General features: G+C 61.6%; 4 protein-coding genes across 5 annotated transcripts; 3 read left to right on the top strand and 1 right to left on the bottom strand.

Annotated features, from left to right (window-relative positions):
- Nucleotides 1–1,041: 1,041 nt before the first annotated feature.
- On the bottom strand, nt 1,042–9,119 carry RGS14 (regulator of G protein signaling 14). The gene is made up of 15 exons (XM_086851833.1): nt 8,966–9,119; nt 7,335–7,356; nt 6,082–6,236; nt 5,883–5,975; nt 5,261–5,404; nt 4,978–5,127; nt 4,693–4,813; nt 4,482–4,606; nt 4,202–4,405; nt 4,033–4,109; nt 3,796–3,922; nt 3,431–3,512; nt 3,195–3,253; nt 2,888–3,002; nt 1,042–2,622 (listed from the first exon to the last, which is right to left on the bottom strand). The coding sequence occupies exons 1-15, from the start codon at nt 9,008–9,010 to the stop codon at nt 2,393–2,395; spliced, it is 1,749 nt and encodes a 582-aa protein (XP_086707959.1). The 5' UTR covers nt 9,011–9,119; the 3' UTR covers nt 1,042–2,392.
- A 1,862-nt stretch (nt 9,120–10,981) lies between these two features.
- LOC111935385 (ADP-ribosylation factor-like protein 3) lies at nt 10,982–13,710 on the top strand. 2 transcript variants are annotated; one of them, XM_086851832.1, is made up of 6 exons: nt 10,982–11,059; nt 11,401–11,571; nt 11,661–11,777; nt 11,887–11,937; nt 12,647–12,832; nt 12,911–13,710. In XM_086851832.1, exons 1-6 carry the CDS (start codon nt 11,042–11,044, stop codon nt 12,956–12,958), a joined length of 591 nt encoding a protein of 196 aa, XP_086707958.1. In that variant the 5' UTR covers nt 10,982–11,041; the 3' UTR covers nt 12,959–13,710. The 2 variants fall into 2 exon arrangements, with proteins under 2 accessions (XP_086707958.1, XP_086707957.1); XM_086851831.1 differs by having other exon boundaries at nt 11,042–11,059; nt 12,647–13,050.
- Nucleotides 13,711–13,759: 49 nt separating this feature from the next.
- On the top strand, nt 13,760–17,909 carry LMAN2 (lectin, mannose binding 2). The gene is made up of 9 exons (XM_086851830.1): nt 13,760–13,902; nt 14,184–14,365; nt 14,446–14,564; nt 14,647–14,764; nt 14,989–15,068; nt 16,181–16,342; nt 16,650–16,764; nt 17,151–17,270; nt 17,416–17,909. The coding sequence occupies exons 2-9, from the start codon at nt 14,224–14,226 to the stop codon at nt 17,574–17,576; spliced, it is 1,017 nt and encodes a 338-aa protein (XP_086707956.1). The 5' UTR covers nt 13,760–13,902; nt 14,184–14,223; the 3' UTR covers nt 17,577–17,909.
- A 299-nt stretch (nt 17,910–18,208) lies between these two features.
- Nucleotides 18,209–20,649, top strand: B4GALT7 (beta-1,4-galactosyltransferase 7). Its single transcript, XM_086851943.1, has 6 exons — nt 18,209–18,294; nt 18,401–18,754; nt 19,237–19,462; nt 19,684–19,767; nt 19,928–20,032; nt 20,185–20,649. The coding sequence occupies exons 1-6, from the start codon at nt 18,248–18,250 to the stop codon at nt 20,338–20,340; spliced, it is 972 nt and encodes a 323-aa protein (XP_086708069.1). The 5' UTR covers nt 18,209–18,247; the 3' UTR covers nt 20,341–20,649.
- Nucleotides 20,650–21,125: the final 476 nt, after the last annotated feature.

Genomic DNA, 21,125 nt, shown 5'->3' with positions numbered 1-21,125 from the left:
GCATCAGCCATGAGGGACCCAGCTCTGCCCAGGGCAAAATGTCCTCATTCCCAGGGCAGTGGAGAGGGGTGATCCCTGTGTCCTGCCACTGGTGGTGATGGTGGCACACAGCTGGGCTCTGCCTGTGCCAGTGGCTCAGTGTGGGGCAGCCAGCAGTGCTGAAGGGCTGTGTGGGGCAGAGCCTGCATCTCCCTGGCACCACATCTCCCCGGCATGTGCGATGGGTGAGCAGGAGAGGAGTGAGGCCAGCACTGCTGTCACCACCTCCTCAGTCCTGTTTATCATTACCTGCTGCTTACACACCTCCAGCCAAGTTTCCATCCACCCACAGGACACCCAGCCAGCTTATGTCCACAGCTGTCCAGGGGAGAGACAGTGGCCAAAGGCTCCTCCAGCCCTGTGCTGTGTGTGGGAGTGGGCACAAAGAGGTGTTCAGCTGCCACATCCCGGTTTCCTCAGGATTAAGCACTGCCAGAACCCATCACCACGACGAGCTAGGTGTAAATGTATGGGCGGAACAAGGGAAGATCCCTTGAGTACTCCAGGCTACTCAGAGACAGCCTGGGGACACCTGTGCCACTGCTGGAGCATCACTGAGCCACCACTGAGTCACAGGCTGATGGAGCTGAATGCTCAGGAGGTGCCACAGCAGGGGCATGTCCTGCCTCCGCAGGGGACCCTTCTGTCCGGGGCTGCAGGAGGTTGGTGTCCGCACTTGCCCCGTGCCCAGGGGCTCTTGGCCAGCTGCCCCCACAATCATTAACCCAGTGAGGCCCTGGCAGCTCTGGCTGTCACTCATTGACAGGGTCGGGGCTGAAGTCCTCGGCCTGCAGCTTCTCCTACTCCGTCAGCAGTGCTGGGAAAACAAGCTCCTGGCACTGCCCCTTGCTGCCAGTCAGGGTGGCACTGGAGCCAAGGGCTGGCCCCGGCTCTGCCATGGGCCTAGGAAGGCTCTGTGAGGGAGAGGGGGGTTGAGGGGACATTGCTGCTGGGAAAAGCACCATCCAGCCTTGATTGACAGAGGAGCGAAAGAAAGGTACATCCAGGCAATGCTCTTTATTTCCCCTGGTTCCACACCACAGACAGAACTGAGCAGCATCACAGAGACACAGGGGGGCTCTGACTAAGGCCACAAGGCTGCAGCTGGCTGTGGCAGCATAGGGCTGGGTGGCCGTGGCCCTACCTCTGGGCAAGCCTGGGGGGCCCTGGGTCACCCCTCTGCCTCTGGCCAGGCAGTGGTGATGGAGTGGTTACCCAAGGCACAGCCAAGAAGGACTCTGGCACGTATAGACTGTGGAGGGATCTCCTGGCTGCTGCTGGGGAAATGTCTCCATTGGAGATTCTGTCTGGGATCTCTGGGGCCACTGGGCTGTTGGGCATGGGGACCAGTAGCACACAGCCAGGACTGGCAGATCGAGGCTCAAGGCTACAGCCCAGCACAGCCACTGGCAGGAACGACAGGCTGGGCACACGCTGGGGACCTGCCCACCAAAGACTGAGGTGCTCAGCACCCAGGGGTGCTGCATTCTCCTGGCACCAAGCAGAGCTGTCCCAGAAGGCTGAGTACCCACAGCCCCATGGGGATGGGGCAGGGTGGATATGGGGATTTGCTCCTGCGTGTCCCTCAGCAGCCACCCACGCAGGATCTCTGGCAGGGAGGAGGAAGGCTTTTTTGGCACCGTCTGCTGGCTCTGCCTCTGTCTGCCCAGGGCAGGAACCACTGCTCCAAGCAGAGTTACTGTGGCAGGATCAGGCCACACTCACACAATGCAGACATAACAACCTGCCCAGGGCACAGCCCGGCTGGGCCACTCTCACCCTCCCCAGGAAGGGTGGACTTGCAAATCAACAACGGGGCAGCCCTGTTCCCACGGGGCCAGGGACTGGATCTGGCTCTGAGCTCCAGGCACATGTTCTCCTGACCCTGCCTGCCCACAGCACCACAGTTCAGGACTGGAGCCTGCCTTTCCTCCCCACCCACCCTGTCTATCCTGCACACCCTTCAGTTGGAAGGGAGCTTTCCCCACCCCAAACAGTGGGGCTGTGTCATCCTGACACAGGCAGGATGTGCTGGGCAGGCAGCTCTGCTGCAGGCAGAGGCACTGGGCAGGACAGTGCCAGGCATGCACCGGATGTTGCAAAGTGCTTTGCAACGAGGGTTCAAACTATCTACAGGACTCCCTTGATGTGCACTGGGATGTGGCCCCACAGAGGGGCATGGCAGCTGCTCAGCCACTCACAGCAACACGACACGATGGTTTGGGACAGGACGTGGATGAATCTGCAGTCCAGGCAGTGTCAGCGGTGCAGGGCAGGGGCTGTCGGGCCCCTGTGGAACCCCGGCATGGCCTGGGGGTGCCACGCGCCAGGTGTGGATGTGCAGCAGGACACATCAGAGCTTGTGGTTGAACGAAGGCTGAGTCAGTGCAGGCTCTTCCTGAGGGCAGCTGCTTCCCTCGGAGCCAGCCTGAGGGGCACTGGGCTGCTCCGACCTCTCACAGGCATGGTCGTCCCGCACGGGGAGCTGGAGGAAGTCAGGCAGGACCAGGTCCTCCTTAGAGAGCAGCCCACGCTGGTCGTTGGCCCGGCAGCTCTGGGCACGGTTCAGAAGCTCCACCAGCCCTGGGGAAATGCAGATCATGCACCTGAGCCAGGCACTGGGGCTTTGTCCTAGCACCTCGGCTGCCCTCTCCGCCTGATATGGCCCTGAACGTGTCCCAGGCACAGCATCTGCACCTTCTGCCTGCTGCATGCCAGACCCCAGGACCCCACAGCCCATTCCCAGCTCCATGGGACCCTGCACCCATCCCCAGCACAGCGGGGGCTCTGCATCCCTCAGCCTGTGTTTTGCCCCAACCCCTCAGGATTCAGACACGCCAGGTCTCACCTTCCAGGTCATAAGTGCGGCGGTTGATGTTCATGGCAGCTGAAGACTGTGGCCTGGAGAAGGAGGAGGGCACCTCCCACCGTGTGTCGGGCTCTGCTCCTGTTGGGCTTCCCTCCTGCAAGGAGCAGCCATGGGGCAAAGAGGCAGCGCTCCCCTGGGCTGTGTCCCCATCACCCTCCCACTGCCTGGCTCCTGCCTTGGCACCCATGGCAAGTGCTGGGGCCACAGCAGGGCCCAGCTTCCCTGTGGACCATGAGAGCAGCTGTGAGAGCATCTCTGACCAGGGCTGGTGGGATTTTATGCTCACCTCACTCCGGAGCAGAGAGGGGGCAGCTGCAGCCTCAGCGCTCCCCATCACTCGCATACCTGCAAGAGAAGTGATGCTCAGTGCCCCATTCCAGCATCCTGGTCCTGGTCCAGCCAGTGACAGGATGGACCCTGTTCCTGGGAGCAGGAGCCATGGCCTACAGACAACAGCCTGACCCTGTGAGTGCTCTTCAGGTGTCCTTGATGGGACATGGTTTGGGAGGGAGGGCATTTTACCTGCTGGTGTTTCCAAGACAAGTTTCTGAGCAGACACTGTGCTGACCAGCTTCTCCAAGTCCAGGGTGGCTGGCTCACCTTGCTGCAACAGGAACAGCAGCCAGTGTCACACTCACTGTGGCACAGGAAAGGCAGCCAGGCTGAGGACCTGCTTGGCCAGCACAAGCAACACCCACTGGTCCCTCCCAGCACACAGCAGGGTGTCACAGCCCATCCCAAAACCGGTGATTCCAGGAGCCTGGAGGCTGTCCCCAGCTCACAGCTGCTCCCCACCACCACCTTACAGCCAGCAGCCCCTGGCCCCAAACACAGAGCTCCCCCCAAAGCACAGGGGCTGTCTGTGCCTGCCGAGGCTGGAGCCTCACCCTCCGCAGCAGCGCCTGCTCCACGCTCACGCCGTACTTCCCCAGCACCGGCTGCAGCGCTTCCCGGATGCGCTTGGTTGACTTGGCTGTGATGCGGATGGTCTTGTTGAGGGAGGAGATTTCCAGGCTGCAGAGAGTGGGGGAAAGAGGTTGTTACAGGCAGGAGCAGAGCCAGGGCACTCGGGACTGCCTGGGGGACTGGGTTTGAGGCACATCAGCCCCAAAGCTCCCACTCACTCAAAGCTTATCCTGTTCTCCAGCTTCACCTCCTGGTCTGCCAACACGGAGCACTCCTGGTCCAGCACCAACGCTTTCTGCAAGAGACAAACCATCAGGAGAGAGCCAGCAGAGTGGCACGTGGGATGGTTTGGCTGGCAGAACCCCTGCTCCCCTCTGCCTGCCCTACCTGCTCATTCCCCACCAGGAAAACCTTGATGTCGGGGAGGCTGAAGCCGCGTTTCTCACATATCCCTGCCAGCATGTCCCGGATGGAGTGGCCGGGCCGGACAGAGGCCAGTGAGGCCGTGCCATCGGGCAGGTACACACAGCAGTACTTCATGGGCTTGGCTGGCAGCTCTGCCTCGCTGCCCCCCAGGCTCTTCTGTTGGCCCTAAGGGAGGGATGTGGTGGGATGAGCCCAGCCAGTGGCAGCGTGGTGCCGTGGGATTGGTGTGGTGCCAACTCACCTCCGTCCAGGTGCTGGTGGCCGTGCTGGCTGAGGACAAGAAGCCCAGGTCCAGGCTGGCTGAGGAGTTGAGTGAGCCCTGGGACTCCCTCCACAACATGGCACTTCTGCCACCTTCTCCCCCCTCTAGGACAGACAGAGGGATGGTGGTGGGGATGTGAACACCCCTCAGGGTGGTGTGGCCCCTCTGTCCTCCTCAGCAGAGCACCCACCTGCCCAGGACGGCTCCCGCCGCTCTCCCTTCCTGAAGGACCGGTGAGGGCTGCGGTTGGCACCACTGCCCGCTGTCTCCACGCCCAGTGGCAGGGACTTGCCCAGCTTCAGCTTCGACTTCTGCGGTGAATTGAGCACCATCTCAACATGGCAACACCTGAGGTTTCCCCTCGCCTTTCCCTGGTCCCCTGACTGCTTGTCTGTCCTCAGCCTGGGGTTGAGCAGCAGGGAAGGGACCCAGCACTATGGGGACATGTTCCCATTCCCCTTCTCCCCTCACTCACCTTGCTGAGGTCAGGAGGGGGGCTGCTGCTGCGGGAGTGGGGCCGCAGGTCAGGCAGGGGCTGCCCCTGGCTCTCTGCCTGCAGGCAGGCCTGGTAGAGCGGGGATTTCACAAAACGTGTGTAGCTGTCAAACTTCATCAGGTTGAAGATCTAGAAAGGGAGGATGTGTGTGTTTAAGACCCCTGCACACCTGCAGCCCCATGGCTACAGCAGTGATACTGGGTGACGTGGGGTGGCTCCCCAGGCCCCCATCCCGTGGGTGGAGCTCAGGTGCTGCCCATACCTGGAGCTGCTGGATGCGAAACATGTCTGGGGAGGGGGTGGCCAGCATGTCCTCCCCAATCCAGGCCTGCTTGTCAATGTTCACAGGACTGACCGAGTGGCTGGAGAGGAACTCATCGTAGATCCGCCGTGCCTCCTGGGCCAGCTGAGGGGACAGAAGGCCAGGCTGAGACCAGCAACCCCCTCCTCTATACCACAGCAGGGGAGCCCCCTGCTCACCCCACGGAGACACCTGAGCCCTGAAGAACCAATCTGTCCTAGGAGCAGCTCAGTGCCTGGACTTCAGGACCAAGCTCTGGGCACAACACACCAGTGTCCCCACAGAGGTACAACCTGAGGGAGGAACCATCCCTTGCAGACACCTGTCTCTGTCCCCATGATCTGTCTAGCTCTGCCCTTGGTCTTTCTTGTTTGTCCTCCCAGAAATACTCTCCAATCCCAGGCTGGGGAAGCACTGTGGCTTTTCAGATCACATCCATCTCCTTATTCCTTCTGCAAGAGCCCCCAGCCTGCTCAGCCCCCCCAGAAAAGGGGTCTGCCAGGACCCCTGGACATGCAGGCTGGACAGCTCTGCCCACATCCCTCCCAGCAGCTGTGTGGCCAGAGCTGCACGGAGCTGGTACCTGCTGTGTGTCACTGGCTGGGATCTGCTGGAAGCGCTCACATGCCTGCCAAAAGTAGACGTTTTCAGCACTGAACTCCTTCTTGAGGAACTCCTGCAGGACAGAGAGATCTGTTGGTCTGGTGGCACTGTGGCTGTGGGACAGTGGGTGTCCAAGAGTGGACAGGAGCAGGGACTGAGCTCTGGGCTGTGACACTCACAGTGAAGTAGGTGACAGCCACACGGTCCTGCAGCAGCGTCTCGAAGGATTCAGCCCAGCTGACCACAGAGCCCTGTGTGGATCCACACGTGGCCGGTGGGCCTGGCAGGCTGTTCACACTGTGGTTGCTGCCACGGGCCCGGGAGGCATTTAACTCTGAGAGAGAAAAAGGGTCAGTTCTGGTTGTCTCCCTGTCCCCAGCACCAGCAGCCCTCCATCTGCCCCATCTAGATTGGACCTGGTGAGTGCTGGGTAGGGAACATGAGGAGCATCACGGTGGCATCCTTGGAAGATTGAGCACCAGGATGCCACAGCTGGCACTTCCTGGCATGACAGCTCTGCTGGCAGTTGTGCCCACCCTGGGTGTCATTGTGACTCCACATTGTTCACTCCGATGTGACTCATTTCTTGGGGTAAGACAGCCGTGGAGAAGGCACCCACGGCTTCTTCCCAGCCAGCAGGGAAAGTGGTGTGGAAGGGGACACAGAGGGCACACAGAGGGGAGGGGAGCTTGGAAAGTGGGCAGAGGTGCCTGAACCCACTTTCTCTGTTCCTCTGGCCAGGACGAGGGACAAACCCAGCATGTGTGGAGGGCACAGAAAGTGTCATTTCCAGCTCCCAACCTGGAGGAAACTCCACTTCAGGGAAAACCCAGGGTAACCATGTATTCAGAAAGATGGAAGTTCCCAGGGGCAACCCCAGCTTTGGAACTGGTTTGACTGGTGGGTCATTTGCAAGAGAAGCTAAAGGTATGGAAACAGTGCTGTCCTGGCAAAGATGGCAGGAATAGAGGAGGTGTGTCAGGTTGCTCCTTTGCCAGACATCCTCCTGGTGGTCTAAATCACGAGTAACTGGGGCCAAGACAGTTAAATAAACCATCTGAGATACCCAGTGCACAGCCAGACTGACAGACAGACAGACTCCCTGAGAGAATCTGGGGCTGGCTGGTACCCATGTTCTCCTTGCCCCAGGAAGCCACTCAGCCCTCAGCACCCCACAGTGCCAGCTGAGCAGCCAAAAGGAGGGACAGGCACCAGGGGCCATGTGGGAGGGATGGGGGGACATGGCCAGTCCTGGGCAGAGGGCTCAGCCCTGCACTGCAGGGGCTCTGCCACCTGCCCATGGCACAGCCTGTGCTGACACAGGACCTCACTGTCTGCTGGCTCCCTGCCCCTGGCACCAGGCTGCCTGTGGGCTTCCCCCTCCCCTGAGGATGATGCTGGCCTCCCGTCCCAGGGCAAAGAGCAGCCTTACCTCCATCCGACACGGCCGGGCCCTGGGGAGTGGAAAGAAGAGAGGTGAGAGGGGCTACATGGCATCTGCTGGCCTGATGGAGTGGCAGCAGCACCAGGGCAAGCCCAGTCTGAGCCCAGAGCAAGGGACACCATCAGCAAACACTGCTCTGGTGTTACCTGCCCCGTGGCAGAGGCAGGACACAGGACTTCCAACCCAGGGCAGTGAGTAGAGAGTTACAAAGAGGGTACAGCCTTTCTCCTACCTCTCCATGGACTAGGGCCAGGCCAGAAACTGGGAAAGGGCAGATGCTATCAGATGTAACCCTGCCACCCCAAGTAAGAAGGGAGGAGAGAAGCAACCTCCACAGCACAGGAAGAGGAGGGGAGGAGGGGAGGGAAGGAAGGAGAACCACAGCCCCAGGCAGGCAAACTGCCTGTTCCTTCCTTGGAGCATGGAGCTACTGAAGGGCAGATGCCCAAAAGCAGGGAGCAGGTGCTGCCAGCCCAGGGCACAGCAGGACAGGGTGTCCTGCAGCACCCGCTGGGCCACCCCAAATATCAGCCCTGGGGTGTACCTTTGGAGTACCCAAGGACCTGGAGCAAGCAGGGAGATGGGCAGAGCCTTCGTAGCTGAAGCCCAGCCATGCACTGGCTGCACGGTGCTGTCTGCCATCACTGAAGTGCTGCCCACATTGGGGTGATGCCCTTGAGTCACCGGCCCGTCCCCCCAGCCTGCCAGCCCCACACACCCCCTGGCTGTCTCCATGCCAGGCCCACTGCCTTTCCCTGCTAGCCCACCCCACTTTCCTCTGCCATGTTTCTTAGCCCAGTCCCACGTCGCTCGGTCTCGCCAGCTCCTCGCTCCTCCCCATCCATCCCTGCTGCCCACACTCACAGCCCTGCCAAGCCCCACAGACACCGGCACTGCTCACTCCTGTCACCCCATCCCCATCCCTCACCGCTTGTCCATTACCCAGTGCCACACATCCCCACTCACAGCGCTGTCCAAGCCTCACAAACCCCTGCTGCTCACTACCCCAGCCCCAAACGTGCCCGCCCGCCTGTCACCCAGCCCTAAACACCCTTAAAACCCTCTACAACTCCGCCTGCTTTGGACACCCATCCTGCCCTTCCTGCCCCACACCCTCCCGCCTGTTTCCTGACTCCATACATCCTCCGTGGGTGTCCACTGCACACCCCTGCCCGCCCGCTCCGCGATCCCGCACATCACCCGCCCGCTCCCGAGCTCCGCGCCGCCGGCCGGGGCAGCCCGGGGATGGGGACCGGCCCCGGGGGATGGGGACCGGCTCCGGGGATGGGGACCGGTTCCGGGGATGGGGACCGGCTCTGGGGAATGGGGACCGGCCCCGGGGATGGGGACCGGCCCCGGGGATGGGGACCGGCCCCGGGGATAGGGACCGGCCCCGGGAATGGGGACCGGCCCCGGGGATGGGGACCGGCTCTGGGGAATGGGGACCGGCTCCGGGGATGGGGACCGGCTCCGGGGATGGGGACCGGCCCCGGGGATGGGGACCGGCCCCGGGGGATGGGGACCGGTTCCGGGGATGGGGACCGGTTCCGGGGATGGGGACCGGTTCCGGGGGATGGGGACCGGCTCCGGGGATGGGGACCGGCGCCCCGGGCACTCACCATGCGCCCGTTGTGGACCACCAGCAGTTTGCCCTTGCCCTGCATCCCTGGCTCGGCCCGGCCCGGTTCGCTACGGGCGCGGCCCGCGGCCCCGCAGCATCCCCGGCCGGCGGCGCGGCTCTCCCGGCCCGGCCCGGCCCGGCGCTCCCGGCACTACCACACTACCGCTTTCGGCTCCCACAGGAAGTGTCGCCATGGGAACCGAGACCGCAGCGGGGGGAGCGGGGCCGTCCGCCCGCCCCGCGCCGCCGGCACCGCCCCGGTGGGCACCGGCCCCAGCTCCGAGCCAGGAGCCGCCGCGGCGCCGCTGTATCTCCGTCCCTGTCCCCGTGCCTGTCTCCATCACCATCCACATCCGTTATCCCATTCCCATCTGCATCCCTGTTTCCCATCCCCATCCCATTCATTCCCTATTCCCATCCCCATCTTCATCTGCATCCACATCCGTGATCCCATCTGCATCTCTGTCTCCATCCACATCTACATCCGTGACCATATCCCCATCTGCACCCCTGTTCCCAAACCCATCCCTGTTCCCAAACCCATCCCTGTTCCCAAACCCATCCCAGGCTCCATTCCCAGCACAGCTGTGCTGCCCTGGGGTCACCACCCTGTTGTCCCCACTCCCTGCATCCTGGGCAGCCTGAAGGGGCTTCTCCCGGCCATTGCATCACCCCAGGGAAGGGGGGTCCAGGGGCAGAGGGACATCAGCTGCCACCAGACTGGTGCCACTGGTCACAAAGGGTCTGGGGCTGGCCCCAGGTAGGGCTGCCTGTGCTGTGTGTGCTGGCAGAACCTGGCAGAGAGGAGCAGTGGACGTGCAGCTTGGAGTCACCAAACTGATGCCTAAGCAGTTTTGCCCATCTCCTAAGGTTGGGGTTCCATGCTGATCAGCAACCACAAACCAGTGGAGGATATTTTAGATTATTTGTTAGGAAATCTCAGTAACTAGCAGCGCAGGATAAACCACAGAGCACCATGGCAACCCGCTCAGGGAAATGCTAATAATGGGGACATAAGGTGGGTGATTAATCTATCAAAAGCAGAACCCTAACATTAAGTTGGGTGCAGATCTATGCAGAAAAAAATGAAGCTTTCCCACCATGATCAGGCAAAAAAGCAGAGCAGCACAAGCAGCCACAGCCCTGGCAGGGTCTCTGGGTGGGGGGAACAGAGGGTGGAACCTCTGGCTGCCCCTTTGCCCCCTGCCACTGCATGGAGCAGCCATGGGATGAGGGGTTATCATGCTGCTCCCCTTTGCTTTGTGGGAGTGTGGCTGTGTTGTTTGGCTTGGCTTTGCCACCAGAGTTATAAATAAAAATGTCTCTCCAAGAGTGCGTGACTCACGGTCCTCACCGCAAGGATAACCTCTCTGCTGGGAAACCTGATCTGAGGACAGAACTGCAGCATGCAGGAATCAAAGACATTGCTTAATTAATGCACTTAGTCCAAATGGAGAACAGATGAGCCCCTCACCCCACCTGGGTTGTGGGTGGGATGCTGGGGAATGTGTCTGAGCCCCTCTGGAGCGCTGTCCTGTGTCATCCCCAAGCTCCAGCTGCTGACAACCCAGCCCTCAACCTGCTCCAGGGCCTGGTGGTTTCCCTGGGGCAGCACTGGGGAGCTGTGGCAGTCGCTGACGTGGCCTCAAGCAGGCTCAGCAATTTCTCCTGCCACCCTGCACGGGGACAGCTCGTGGGTGCTGGTGTTGCCTCAACGTGAGGTGTCCCAGTGTGGCAGGCTGTGTCAGCCCTGTGCCTGGGCACAGCATCTCCCAGGCTGGAACCCCTGCCCCACGGGGAGAGGGATGCCCGGTGCCCCAGTGCCCCAGCCCGGGGGGACCTGGTTTATCCCGGGGGTAGGCGATGGCGGGGCGACAGCTGGCTGGAGGATTTGCTGAGGGCATTATTTAATGCTGTGGGTAAATGGAGGAACAGCAGCTAATTCCGGAGCCTGTAATCCTCTTCCTCCCCCGGGGCTGGGGACCGTGCCAGTCACGCAGCCGCCGGCGGGCCCCGGGAAGGAGCCCCTGGCAGCTCCCCAGGCGGTGCTGCGGGCCGGAGCGACTCGCAGACCATGGGTGATGTGCAGAAGGTAAGTGGGGTCCGGTGACATCCCACCAGCTCCAGGTGGGGTGTGCTGCACCAGCTCTCAGTGGTGGTGCCAGGAGGGCTGGCAGAGTAGGGCTCTGCCTGGGGTATGTCCCCCCAGCCTGCCCAGGAGCTGGGAGTGGTCCCAGGGCTGGGACTGCACACCTGGGAAGGGGGGAATTGGGGCTGGGCAGATCTGCTGTGGGGCCACCCCGAGCATGAACACCTTGGGAGCTGGGCCTTGGTGCTCATTCAGGCCATAGGCACAAGGTACCCAAAGCCAACAGTGTACCCAGTTCCCCCCTCCCAAACAAGGGTGCTCTGCAGCAACCCGGCACCCCACAGGGCTCCCCTAGCACCCCCTGCCCCCAGGGGCTGCTCTCCGTCATCCAGAAGCTGAAGGGTTCCCCGGAGCAGGAGCTCCGCATCGTCCTGCTGGGGCTGGATAACGCGGGCAAGACGACGCTGCTGAAGCGCCTGGCGTCCGAGGAGGTCAGCACCATCACCCCCACACAGGTAGGTGCTGCTGGGGGCCACGGGAGGTGGTGGAGGGCTCAGGTCCCACCCATCCCTTGAGTGACCCCAGGGTTTGTGACCCCGCTCAGGGATTCAACATCAAGAGTGTCCACTCCCACGGTTTGAAGCTGAATGTTTGGGATATTGGGGGGCAGCGCTCCATCCGCCCATACTGGAAGAAGTATCTGGGCAGCACAGACCTGCTGGTGAGTGGGGCAGCACCCCCAGCCCTGTGCATGCTGCGTGGGCCCTGCAGAAGGGCTGTGCAGATGGGCAAGAAGGAACCCCTGACTGTCCCTTTTGTCCCCACGGTAGATTTATGTCATTGACAGTGCTGACCAGAAGCGTTTCGAGGAGACAGGGCAGGTATGAGTGGTCTGGTGAGGGGTGGCTCTGGGGCTCGGATCTGTATGGCACCAGCTCTTTGGGGATGAGGGGGAAGCAAAGCTGCTCTCAGTTGTGGGGCAGCGCTGCAGGGGGGCCAGGCTGTCCCCAGAGCTCTGTGGGAAGGCTCAAGGTCAGTGTCTCAGCAGGCAGAGATACCCCACTCCATGGCCCAGCTCCCCCTGAACTGGGATGCTCCAGTGCCCAGCACAGGGGTGACAGTCCCTGGTGAAAGTGACCCCTCAGTTCCCAGCTCTCATCCCACCCCACCAGGTTAGTGATACAGCCAAACAAAGGTTTATGAGCAGCAAATTCAGTTACAAACCCTGGGAATAAAGCTCTGAGAGGGGAAGGTGAGACTCCAAGTGCCAGCCCCGGCTGTTCTGGCACCAGACGGCGGTGTGGGCGTGCCAGACAGCTCGGGACTGCCAGGAGCCTCCTGCAGCTGCCCTTTGCCCAGGGCTCTCAGTGCTGGGGGGGTTTCAGTCCTCAAGTAGCCCTGCATGTGGGTCCTGGTCTGATGGAGTTCCAGGAGGTGAAGCTCCTTTGGGAGCTTCTCTCCCTTGGAATGTCAAGACCTCACAGCTTCCTTATCTGCCACGAGCACCAGAGAGAAGGGATGAGGCATTTGGAGGGCTGAGGTATCTGTGGAGGAGGGCAGCAGCCCTGGGAGAAGCTTCTCTCTTGGCAGGAGCTGGCAGAGCTCACAGAGGACGAGTCCCTCACGGGGGTTCCGCTGCTGGTGTTTGCCAACAAGCAGGACCTGGTGACTGCAGCACCCGCAGCCGAAATCGCAGAAGGGCTGAGCCTCCACACCTACCGGGACCGGGAATGGCAGATCCAGGCCTGCTCAGCCCTGTCTGGGGAAGGGGTGCAGGTAGAGATGGGGGCCTGTGGGCTCTGCACAGCTGGGAGAGGGCCCAAGGGCCTGCGCTCACATCCTTCTTCCCTCCAGGATGGGATGAACTGGATTTCCAGCCAGATCATGAACAGGAAGAAGTGAGAGCTGCAAAGTGCCCGATGGGACTGAGCTGCAGGTCCCTATGCCATGGCCAATCCCCCGGTCCCTTGGCTCCCGCCGAGCCTCGGCTGGGCCCTGAGCCTCAGCCTGCCATGTTCTGATGATTTTCCCACCCAGTCTTCCACTAATCAATTGGCTTCCCCTCTCCCTGCCTCCTGGGCTTCCACGGGCTCCTCGCACCCCCTGACCCCCCTGCAGCCCCCGTGCTTTTGGAGGGAAGCACGTGTCCCACCGTGTTGAGGGCTTGCACACCTCCAGCACGAGAACCTGCCCAGGACTTGTCCACCCACGCTGCTGTCACACCCCACAGGGGCTGCTGTGACCCCCACAGTGCCCCGGGCACACCGGGCACCCCGACACGGCGCTGGCTACACCTCTGTGTCCCCCCGTGCTCCCCAGGATGGGACTGGTGCTGTCCCGTGGCTCGGGACAGCCTCTGCTCAGCACCTCTCGCTGGCCAGAGGAGCCCCCATGCGCGCACAGGGCAAGCACCAAGTCGGGACCAGTGACCGGAGGGATGTCCTTGCCCGGTGCCACCGCGGGGTCCCTGTACCCCTGTGACAAGCGCTGTGTCCCAGCCGGGGCTGCTGGGGCCTGGCTGGAGTTGCCCATCCGGAGGGCTGGGAGATTCTGCTCGCGGGCCACCACGGCTGCCGTGGCGGAGGGATGGGGGAGACCGGCGGCAGCGGCGCGGGGCTGCCCTGCGAGCCTCAATAAAGCTGCTGTGATGTCCACACTGCCTCGGCCTGTCCTTCCTGCTCTGCGGCCCGGCGAGGTTCGCGGGGCCGTTCCCGAGGCCGTTCCCCGGGCCCCTCCCGGGGCCGTTCCCCGGACCCCTCCCGGGGCCGTTCCCGAGGCCGTTCCCCGGGCCCCTCCCGGGGCCGTTCCCGTTCCCGTTCCCGTTCCCGTTCCCGGGACCCGTCGGGGTAGGTCACGTGTCCCACGGGCGGCACGAGGCGCGCACGTGAGGTGGCCCAGGGAAGGCGGGCGGACTACATCTCCCGGCAGGCCCCGCGCCGCCGCGCACGCGTGGCGCCCGCCGGGAGGCCGTTCGGCCCCCTCCTCCCGCCTCCCGCCGCGCAACGGGAGCTGCGTATCCCGCTGGCCCCGCCCTTCTCCCCTGCAATAGGCGGGCAGTGATGCCGCTCACGCCCAGGGGCGGGACCACGCTAAAATACGGTTTTTAATTGGCTGTTGCGGTCGCCAGGCGGGGCTGAGGGCGGAGCGCCGGAAGGCGGAAGCGGAGCATGGCGGCGGGTGCGGGCGGGCTGGTGGCGGCGGCCGCGCTGCTGTTGGCCCTGGCCGGGCCGCGCCCGGTGCCCGCCGAGCTCACGGATGGCAACAGCGAGCACCTGAAGCGGGAGCACTCGCTGATGAAGCCGTACCAGGGTGAGCACGAGGCCGGGGGAACGCGCAGGGCTCCCCGCGAGCGGCCCGGGCTGATCCGCGCTCTGTTCGCCCCTTTGCAGGTGCGGGCTCCGCCGCGATGCCCTTGTGGGACTTCCAGGGCAGCACCATGGTCACCAGCCAGTACGTCCGCCTGACGCCCGACGAGCGCAGTCGGGAGGGCTCCATCTGGAACCGCGTGGTGAGAGCCCGGGGGAGGACAGCGGGGGCTCGGGACGGCCCTGCCGCCTCATGCCCTGACGCCGCTGGGGTTTCTCCCACAGCCCTGCTTCCTCAAGGACTGGGAGCTCCACGTCCACTTCAAAATCCACGGAGCCGGCAAGAAGAACCTGCACGGGGATGGGCTGGCGCTGTGGTACACGCAGGAGCGCCTGACGCCAGGTCAGTGCCCTGGCCCGGGAGGCAGCTGGCCAGGGAGCGCCTCTGAGCTCCCCCGCTCTGGTTTCACTAGGCGGGGGTGACGTGTCCCCTGTGTTCTGCCCTGGCAGCAGGTGCCCTCAGCCACCTGCTTGGCACTGAACAGCTTGTACAGCACAGAACTCTCCGAGCACAAATTCTGACTTACTTCTGTCTCTTCTTCTCTCCACTCTTCTGCCCTGTTCCAGGTCCTGTTTTTGGCAGCAAGGACAACTTCCATGGACTGGCTATTTTCCTTGATACCTATCCCAATGATGAAGCAACAGAGGTGAGTGGTCCTGGCTGCTTGTGCAGTGCCCAGCAAGCTGTTCGCTTCCTGCTCCAAGTGCTTCTCACCTGATCCAGGGAAAAGTCTCTCCTTAGCTGAGTATGGTTTGCTCTTCCTGTCCTGGGAGTTGGTAGAGAGAAGAGTTTGTGTGCATTAATGGAGATAAGAAGTTCCTTGCTCTTTGCTGTGCTGCTCTTGGCTACACAGATGTTTCCAAGGCATCATCTCTGTACAGGAGAGCAGGCACAGAGCTGGTGTAACCCCAGCATCACCTGCTGATGTTCATCCTGTCATTCCCTGACCTCTGTGCTTTGGATACTACTCATTCCATGATGTTTCTGCCCTCATTTTCTCTTTGCAACCCATCTGTGCCTGAAAGAAACTCCTGGGCTGCCTTTTTGCTCCAGAATTCCTCATGGCCATAGGACAGATCAGTCCTGTGAGGGCTGGGGATCCTTTTATTCAGTCCTGCTCTGTGTTTGTGAGAAAACAAAACTCTGCTTTGGGGTTTGTACCATTAAAACTGTGATACTTCAGTCATAAAGCACCTGGAAGTGACCCATGTCCCTGTTGTCTTGATGCTCATGGGAGGTAAATTCCCGCCTCCAGTTGTCATCTTCTGGTGTAGGTAATCCCCTGATCACCAAACCGTGTGTGTGGTTTTGCTGCTTATGTGAGATTTTTGTCCGTTCTGGGTCTTATGCTCAGGGAAGGGAACAACTGGATGTGGCAGTCAGGGCTAGCTGACAAGGTGGGGATTGGTCACAGGTTGGACTGAATGCTCTCAGAGGTCTTTTCCAACCTAAATGGTCCTGGGATTTTTACCCAGCCACTCTGCAAGCGTGGGACAGTCTGTTTGCCCTGGCCATGGAGTACGGAGTGGGTTTATTCACAGAATCACAGGATGGGGGTCTTGAAATGGGAGGTCAGAAAGGGTGGCTCTGCTTTAGGCAGCTCTGGCTTGGTTCAGAAGCAGCTTTAGGTGGAGAAGCAGCCCTGGTGTTGTGGTGCTGTGCTCCGTGGCTGCCCATGGCCCTGCCGCCGTGCCGTGCTCCCCGTGCGGCTCTGGCTGTGCCCCCGGGAGCTCCAGCAGGCGCTGTCTGTCCCCACAGCGCGTGTTCCCCTACATCTCGGCCATGGTTAACAACGGCTCCCTGACCTACGACCACAGCAAGGACGGGCGCTGGACGGAGCTGGCCGGGTGCTCCGCTGACCTGCGCAACCAGAACCACGACACCTTCCTGGCCGTGCGCTACTCCCGGGGCCGGCTCACGGTGAGACCCACAGGGGGCCTGCATTTCAGGTGGGGCAGGGCTGGCTCTACCAGGAGCTGGAGATGGTGTTCCAGGCTCAGCCACTGCCTCTCTGCACCTCCAGCTCCAAAAGAGGTGCAGCCAGGTGTGATAGTGGTGTGCCAAAAGTGATTGCCTGGAGAGGGCGTGTAGTGTCCCTCACTGGGGATACTAATGAATCATCTGGACATAATCTATCTGATCTGGGAGGGCCCTGCTTGAGCAGGGAGGTTGGACCCTGTCCCATGGTTCTGAACATTCCTGCTGTGACCCTCTCCTGGTTTTGCAGGTGATGACTGACGTGGAAGACAAGAATGAATGGAAGAACTGCATCGACATCGCAGGGGTGCAGCTGCCAACTGGCTACTTCTTTGGTGCTTCTGCTGGCACTGGAGATCTCTCTGGTGAGAGGGGCTTTGCTTAGGGAAACACGTGGTGGTTGGAGCCTGGATTAAGTGACCCTGTCTCAACAGGGGAGTCGGATCTCCAGATCTCCCTTCCAACCCTAAAAATTCTGTGATTGTAACACTGGATGTACTGGATAGTTTCCGTGGCTTCCTTTCTCTGAATTGTTCATTGGGCTCTTGAAACCCTTTTTGGACCCATGGCCGGGGAAAGGAGGCACCCGAGAGCTAAGGAACGTCTTTGGATTGCAGTTTGATACCTGGGGATGAGGGTGGCTTGAGAGGGGAGGAGACTGGACCCCGCAGAGGACGGTCTGAGGGGTGTTCCGAGTGTGTGGACATCTCAGAACCTCTGATGGTGCTTGGTGCTCATGGTTGTTCCCCAGACAACCACGACATTATCTCGATGAAGCTGTTCCAGCTCATGGTGGAGCACCCTGTAGAAGATGAGACTGTTGACTGGACCAAGATTGAGCCGAAAGTCAGCCTCCTTAAATCCCCCAAAGGTGAGCCTGTGGGCTTTGGAAACCTTCCAAATTGGATTGGGATGTCGGGGCTGGACTCTGGAAGGCACTTGGAGGCGTGACACCTGGCAAAACTCCGCAGGAGCCGAGGTTTTGTTGGTCTCTCTAATTGTTCTTTCCCTTCCAGACAACGTGGATGACCCAACGGGGAATTTCCGGAGCGGGCCACTGACAGGCTGGAAGGTGTTCCTGCTCCTGCTCTGTGCACTGCTGGGCATCATTGTCTGCGCTGTGGTGGGAGCCGTGGTCTTCCAGAAACGCCAGGAGCGGAACAAGCGTTTCTACTAGTGGAGCACCTGTGCCCAAACCCATCTTTTTTTATGGGGCGCTGTAAAAAAACTGTGGTTTCTAAATGCTGTTTCTGAGAACTACCAGAAGTATTTTCTTACCTGTCTGTCTGGCTGTAACCCCCGCCTGGCCCTTGGCCTCCCACGGGTTGGACTGAGGGGGGTGATGCCTGCTGGCTCCCCAGAGCTGCGGTGTGGGAGCCTGGAGGTTGCTCCCCGGTTTTTCCAGCTATCCCTCTGCCTTGCTGGGACTTGCTGTGCTGCCTGGGGCAGGTGTGAACACGAGGGGCTGAGGGGCGGGGGATGCGAGTGGGGCATTAAAGGACTGACACCACCCGTGGTTCTGACTCTGTCTGATGGGGAGAGAAGCGGGGCTTTGCTGCGGGGGTGGTGCTGAAGGAACTGGGGCTGGGGTGGTGGGGGTGCAGGGCGGCAGTCCTGGGAGGATCCCGAAGGAGCCGCGGGCGGGGCTCTGCGCTCCCCGGCACCTGCGGGGGATGTGCCGGGGTGTCCCCGCGGTTTCCGGAGGAGCCCCGGCGGTGGGGCGGGATGGAGGGGATGTCCCCGGCGGCCGGTCCCGCCTCCGTCCCGCCCCGTCGGCGGAAGAGAGCGGGGCCGTGTTTCCGGGGGAGCGGCGGGCGCAGCCAGCGTGTCCCGGGGCCGGGGGGCGCCATGGGCCCGGCCCGCCGCAGGGACGCGCTCCGGCTGCGCGGCGGAGGGTGAGCCAGCCCGGCGGGTCCGGGGGACGCTGCCGGGGGATGGGGGCACCTGGGGGATGGAGGGGCCGGGGTCCCACCGTGCGCTGACCCCCGCGCCGTCCCGCAGGTCCCCGCCGCTCCTGCGGCTCTTCCCCGGCCGCCTCTCCGCCTTCCCGCTGTTCCTCCTGGCGCTGCTGCTGGGCTTCGCTTCGCTGCTCTGGCTCCAGCTGAGCTGCTCGGGAGAGGGGCCGGCGGCGGGCGGGCAGCACAGGGGGGCTCCCCGGCAGCCCTGCCCGGCCCCCGCTCCGCCGCAGCCGCCCCAGGAGGAGCCGTCGTGGGGACCGCACCGGCTGGCGCTGCTGGTGCCCTTCCGAGAGCGCTTCGAGGAGCTGCTGGCATTCGTGCCCTACATGCACCGCTTCCTCAGCAGGAAGAGGATCCGCCACCGCATCTTCATCCTCAACCAAATGGATCATTTCAGGTAGCGTCTCCCTGTGCCAAGGGGGTCCTTCCCAAAGCTCTGTGAGTGCTGGGAGGGTCTTGCAGAGAAGCGCAGGACCAGGGCAGCGGGATGTCAGGGGCAGTGCGTGATGCTCTCCCCAAAGCTGCTCCTTGTAGAGCTTAGAGGTGGACCAAGTGGTGATTTGCTTCCTTCTTCCTTAGCAAAAATAGAATCTTAGCGTAGAATCCTTTATCCTTGGGTATCTCAGCTTTCTCCTCAGTGTCACAGGTCTGCAGCAGCAAACATGGGGACTCTGGAAGTCAAAGACAGGCCGTGGGGTGTTTGGAAATGCTGTTGCCCCCAGCTCACTGTGCAGGGAGAAGCAGGGATGCAGTTGCAGGATGGAGTGCTGTGTTTGCAGGTGTCCCTGTTTGGGGACCGGTCAGACATTGAGCATTGATGGGGACAGCAGGGACAGTGGCTGCTCTGTGTGGCACTGAGAGCCCCCAGTCCCGTGGCAGGTTTAACAGGGCATCCCTGATCAACGTGGGCTTCCTGGAGAGCGGCAACGACACCGACTACATCGCCATGCACGACGTGGATCTCCTGCCCCTCAACGAGAACCTGGACTACAGCTTCCCGGAGGCAGGGCCCTTCCACGTGGCATCCCCCGACCTGCACCCTCTCTACCACTACAAGACCTACGTGGGTGGCATCCTGCTGCTCACCAAGCAGCACTACGAGCTGGTGAGCTCCTGGGTGGGATGTCCTGGAGAGTTTGGAGCAGGAGCTGTGACATTATCATGGTGAACTTGGGAAGTGGGGACCGGAGTCAAAATGGTTTGGGGACAGAGCCTGTGGTCTGAGCTGCTGGGGGGCAGGACAGGGGAGGCTGGGCTGGGGTCTGCTCCTCCGAGGCTGTGGAGTTGTGCTCGACCTTGGCTGGTATGGTGCTGTTCTCATTCCAGTGCAATGGCATGTCTAACCGCTTCTGGGGCTGGGGACGGGAGGACGATGAGTTTTATCGGCGTATCAAAGGAGCTGGTCTCCAGGTAAGGGGTCTCTGCACCCTCCTGGTTTGAAATTGCCCTTTTTTGTGTCTCTTCACCTGGCTCCCACTGTGGCCACCCAGGTTTGGGGTCTGGGGAAGGCAGCCCTGTGCTCCAACAGGAGTTTTCCAGCAGCTTTACAGAAGCTCTGCTCCTCTCCCAGGTTCGTCGTCCCTCTGGAATCACAACTGGATACGAGACTTTCCAGCACCTGCATGACCCAGCCTGGAGGAAGAGAGACCAGAAGCGCATCGCTGCGCAGAAACAGGTGGGACCTGTGGCCAAGGGGGATTTGGGCTGTGGTCACCACATGCTCTGAGCCCTGGTGCTCATGTCCTCCTCTGCCAGCTCTGGCTCCCTCCCCAGGCACTGGGTGCTTCCCCCTTCCAGCCTGGGCTGAGCAATCTTTCTCTTCCTCAGGAGCAGTTCAAGGTGGATCGGGAGGGAGGCCTGAACAACGTGAGGTACCGAATCGAGTCACGGACAGATCTGAGCGTGGCAGGAGCCCCTTGCACCGTCCTTAATATCTTGCTGGACTGTGACACAAACGAGACCCCCTGGTGCACATTTGGCTGAGCCCGTCCCTGCGTGCCAGTCGTGTGCTCTGTGCTGGTGCCAGGACTCCGTGGCTGCCGTGGAGCTGCCTGGAGCAGGCAGGGTTTTTGCAGCGGATGAGCATGGCAGTGCTGGCGAGACACAGAGGAACAGAAGAGGCTGAGAACTGGACTTTGCTGGGAGAAACAGCAGAGGCTGAGAATGGGACTCGCTGGTATCGCTGCAGGCGCCGGTGCTGCCTCCCAGGGCAGGTGCAGGAGTTGGTTTTCCTGTGCTGGACATGGCTGAGCTGCCACGCAGCTCACAGGACAATAAAGAACTGTCAGGACACCTGTGAGTTGTGAATGCCCTGGGCTGTGCTGGCACTACTCCATTCTCCTGTTCCCTTCACCTTCCTTCAGCACACCTGTTCTGGCTTGGTCCCAGCTCCTGTCTGTGTGACAGGTGAGCTCTGAGCTGCTCTGGTTCAGAGCCCAAGCCAGTCTGAAATGGGCTCTGAGAGAGATGGTGCCTCTTCCAGCTGCCAGGTACCCCCAGGGCTGAGCTGTTGTCATTTCACTGCAGGAAGTGGTTGTGGTTGAGCCGTGCCCAAACCCCAGCATCCACAGCGCTGCTGGATGTCAGCACTTGTAGGCCAGGACCTCTCTGGGGTGAGGAGAATTCTGGCTGAGCTCTCCTTTCCTCGCCTGCCTTCCGTGGCATGTGCTGCCTCAGCCTTTGTTGGGGGGGAAATTGAAAAATCTGATGTCTCCCCTGGGGTCTTGGCACACGTTCTGGGTGCTGCTGTCTCCTCAGGCTGGGTAGAG

This window comes from Cyanistes caeruleus, chromosome 15 (assembly GCF_971803275.1).
Source record: "Cyanistes caeruleus chromosome 15, bCyaCae1.hap1.1, whole genome shotgun sequence".
Classification (NCBI taxonomy): Eukaryota; Metazoa; Chordata; class Aves; order Passeriformes; family Paridae; genus Cyanistes; species Cyanistes caeruleus.
Note: the sequence above shows the minus strand (reverse complement) of the source record. Positions and strands in the feature narration are given on the sequence as shown.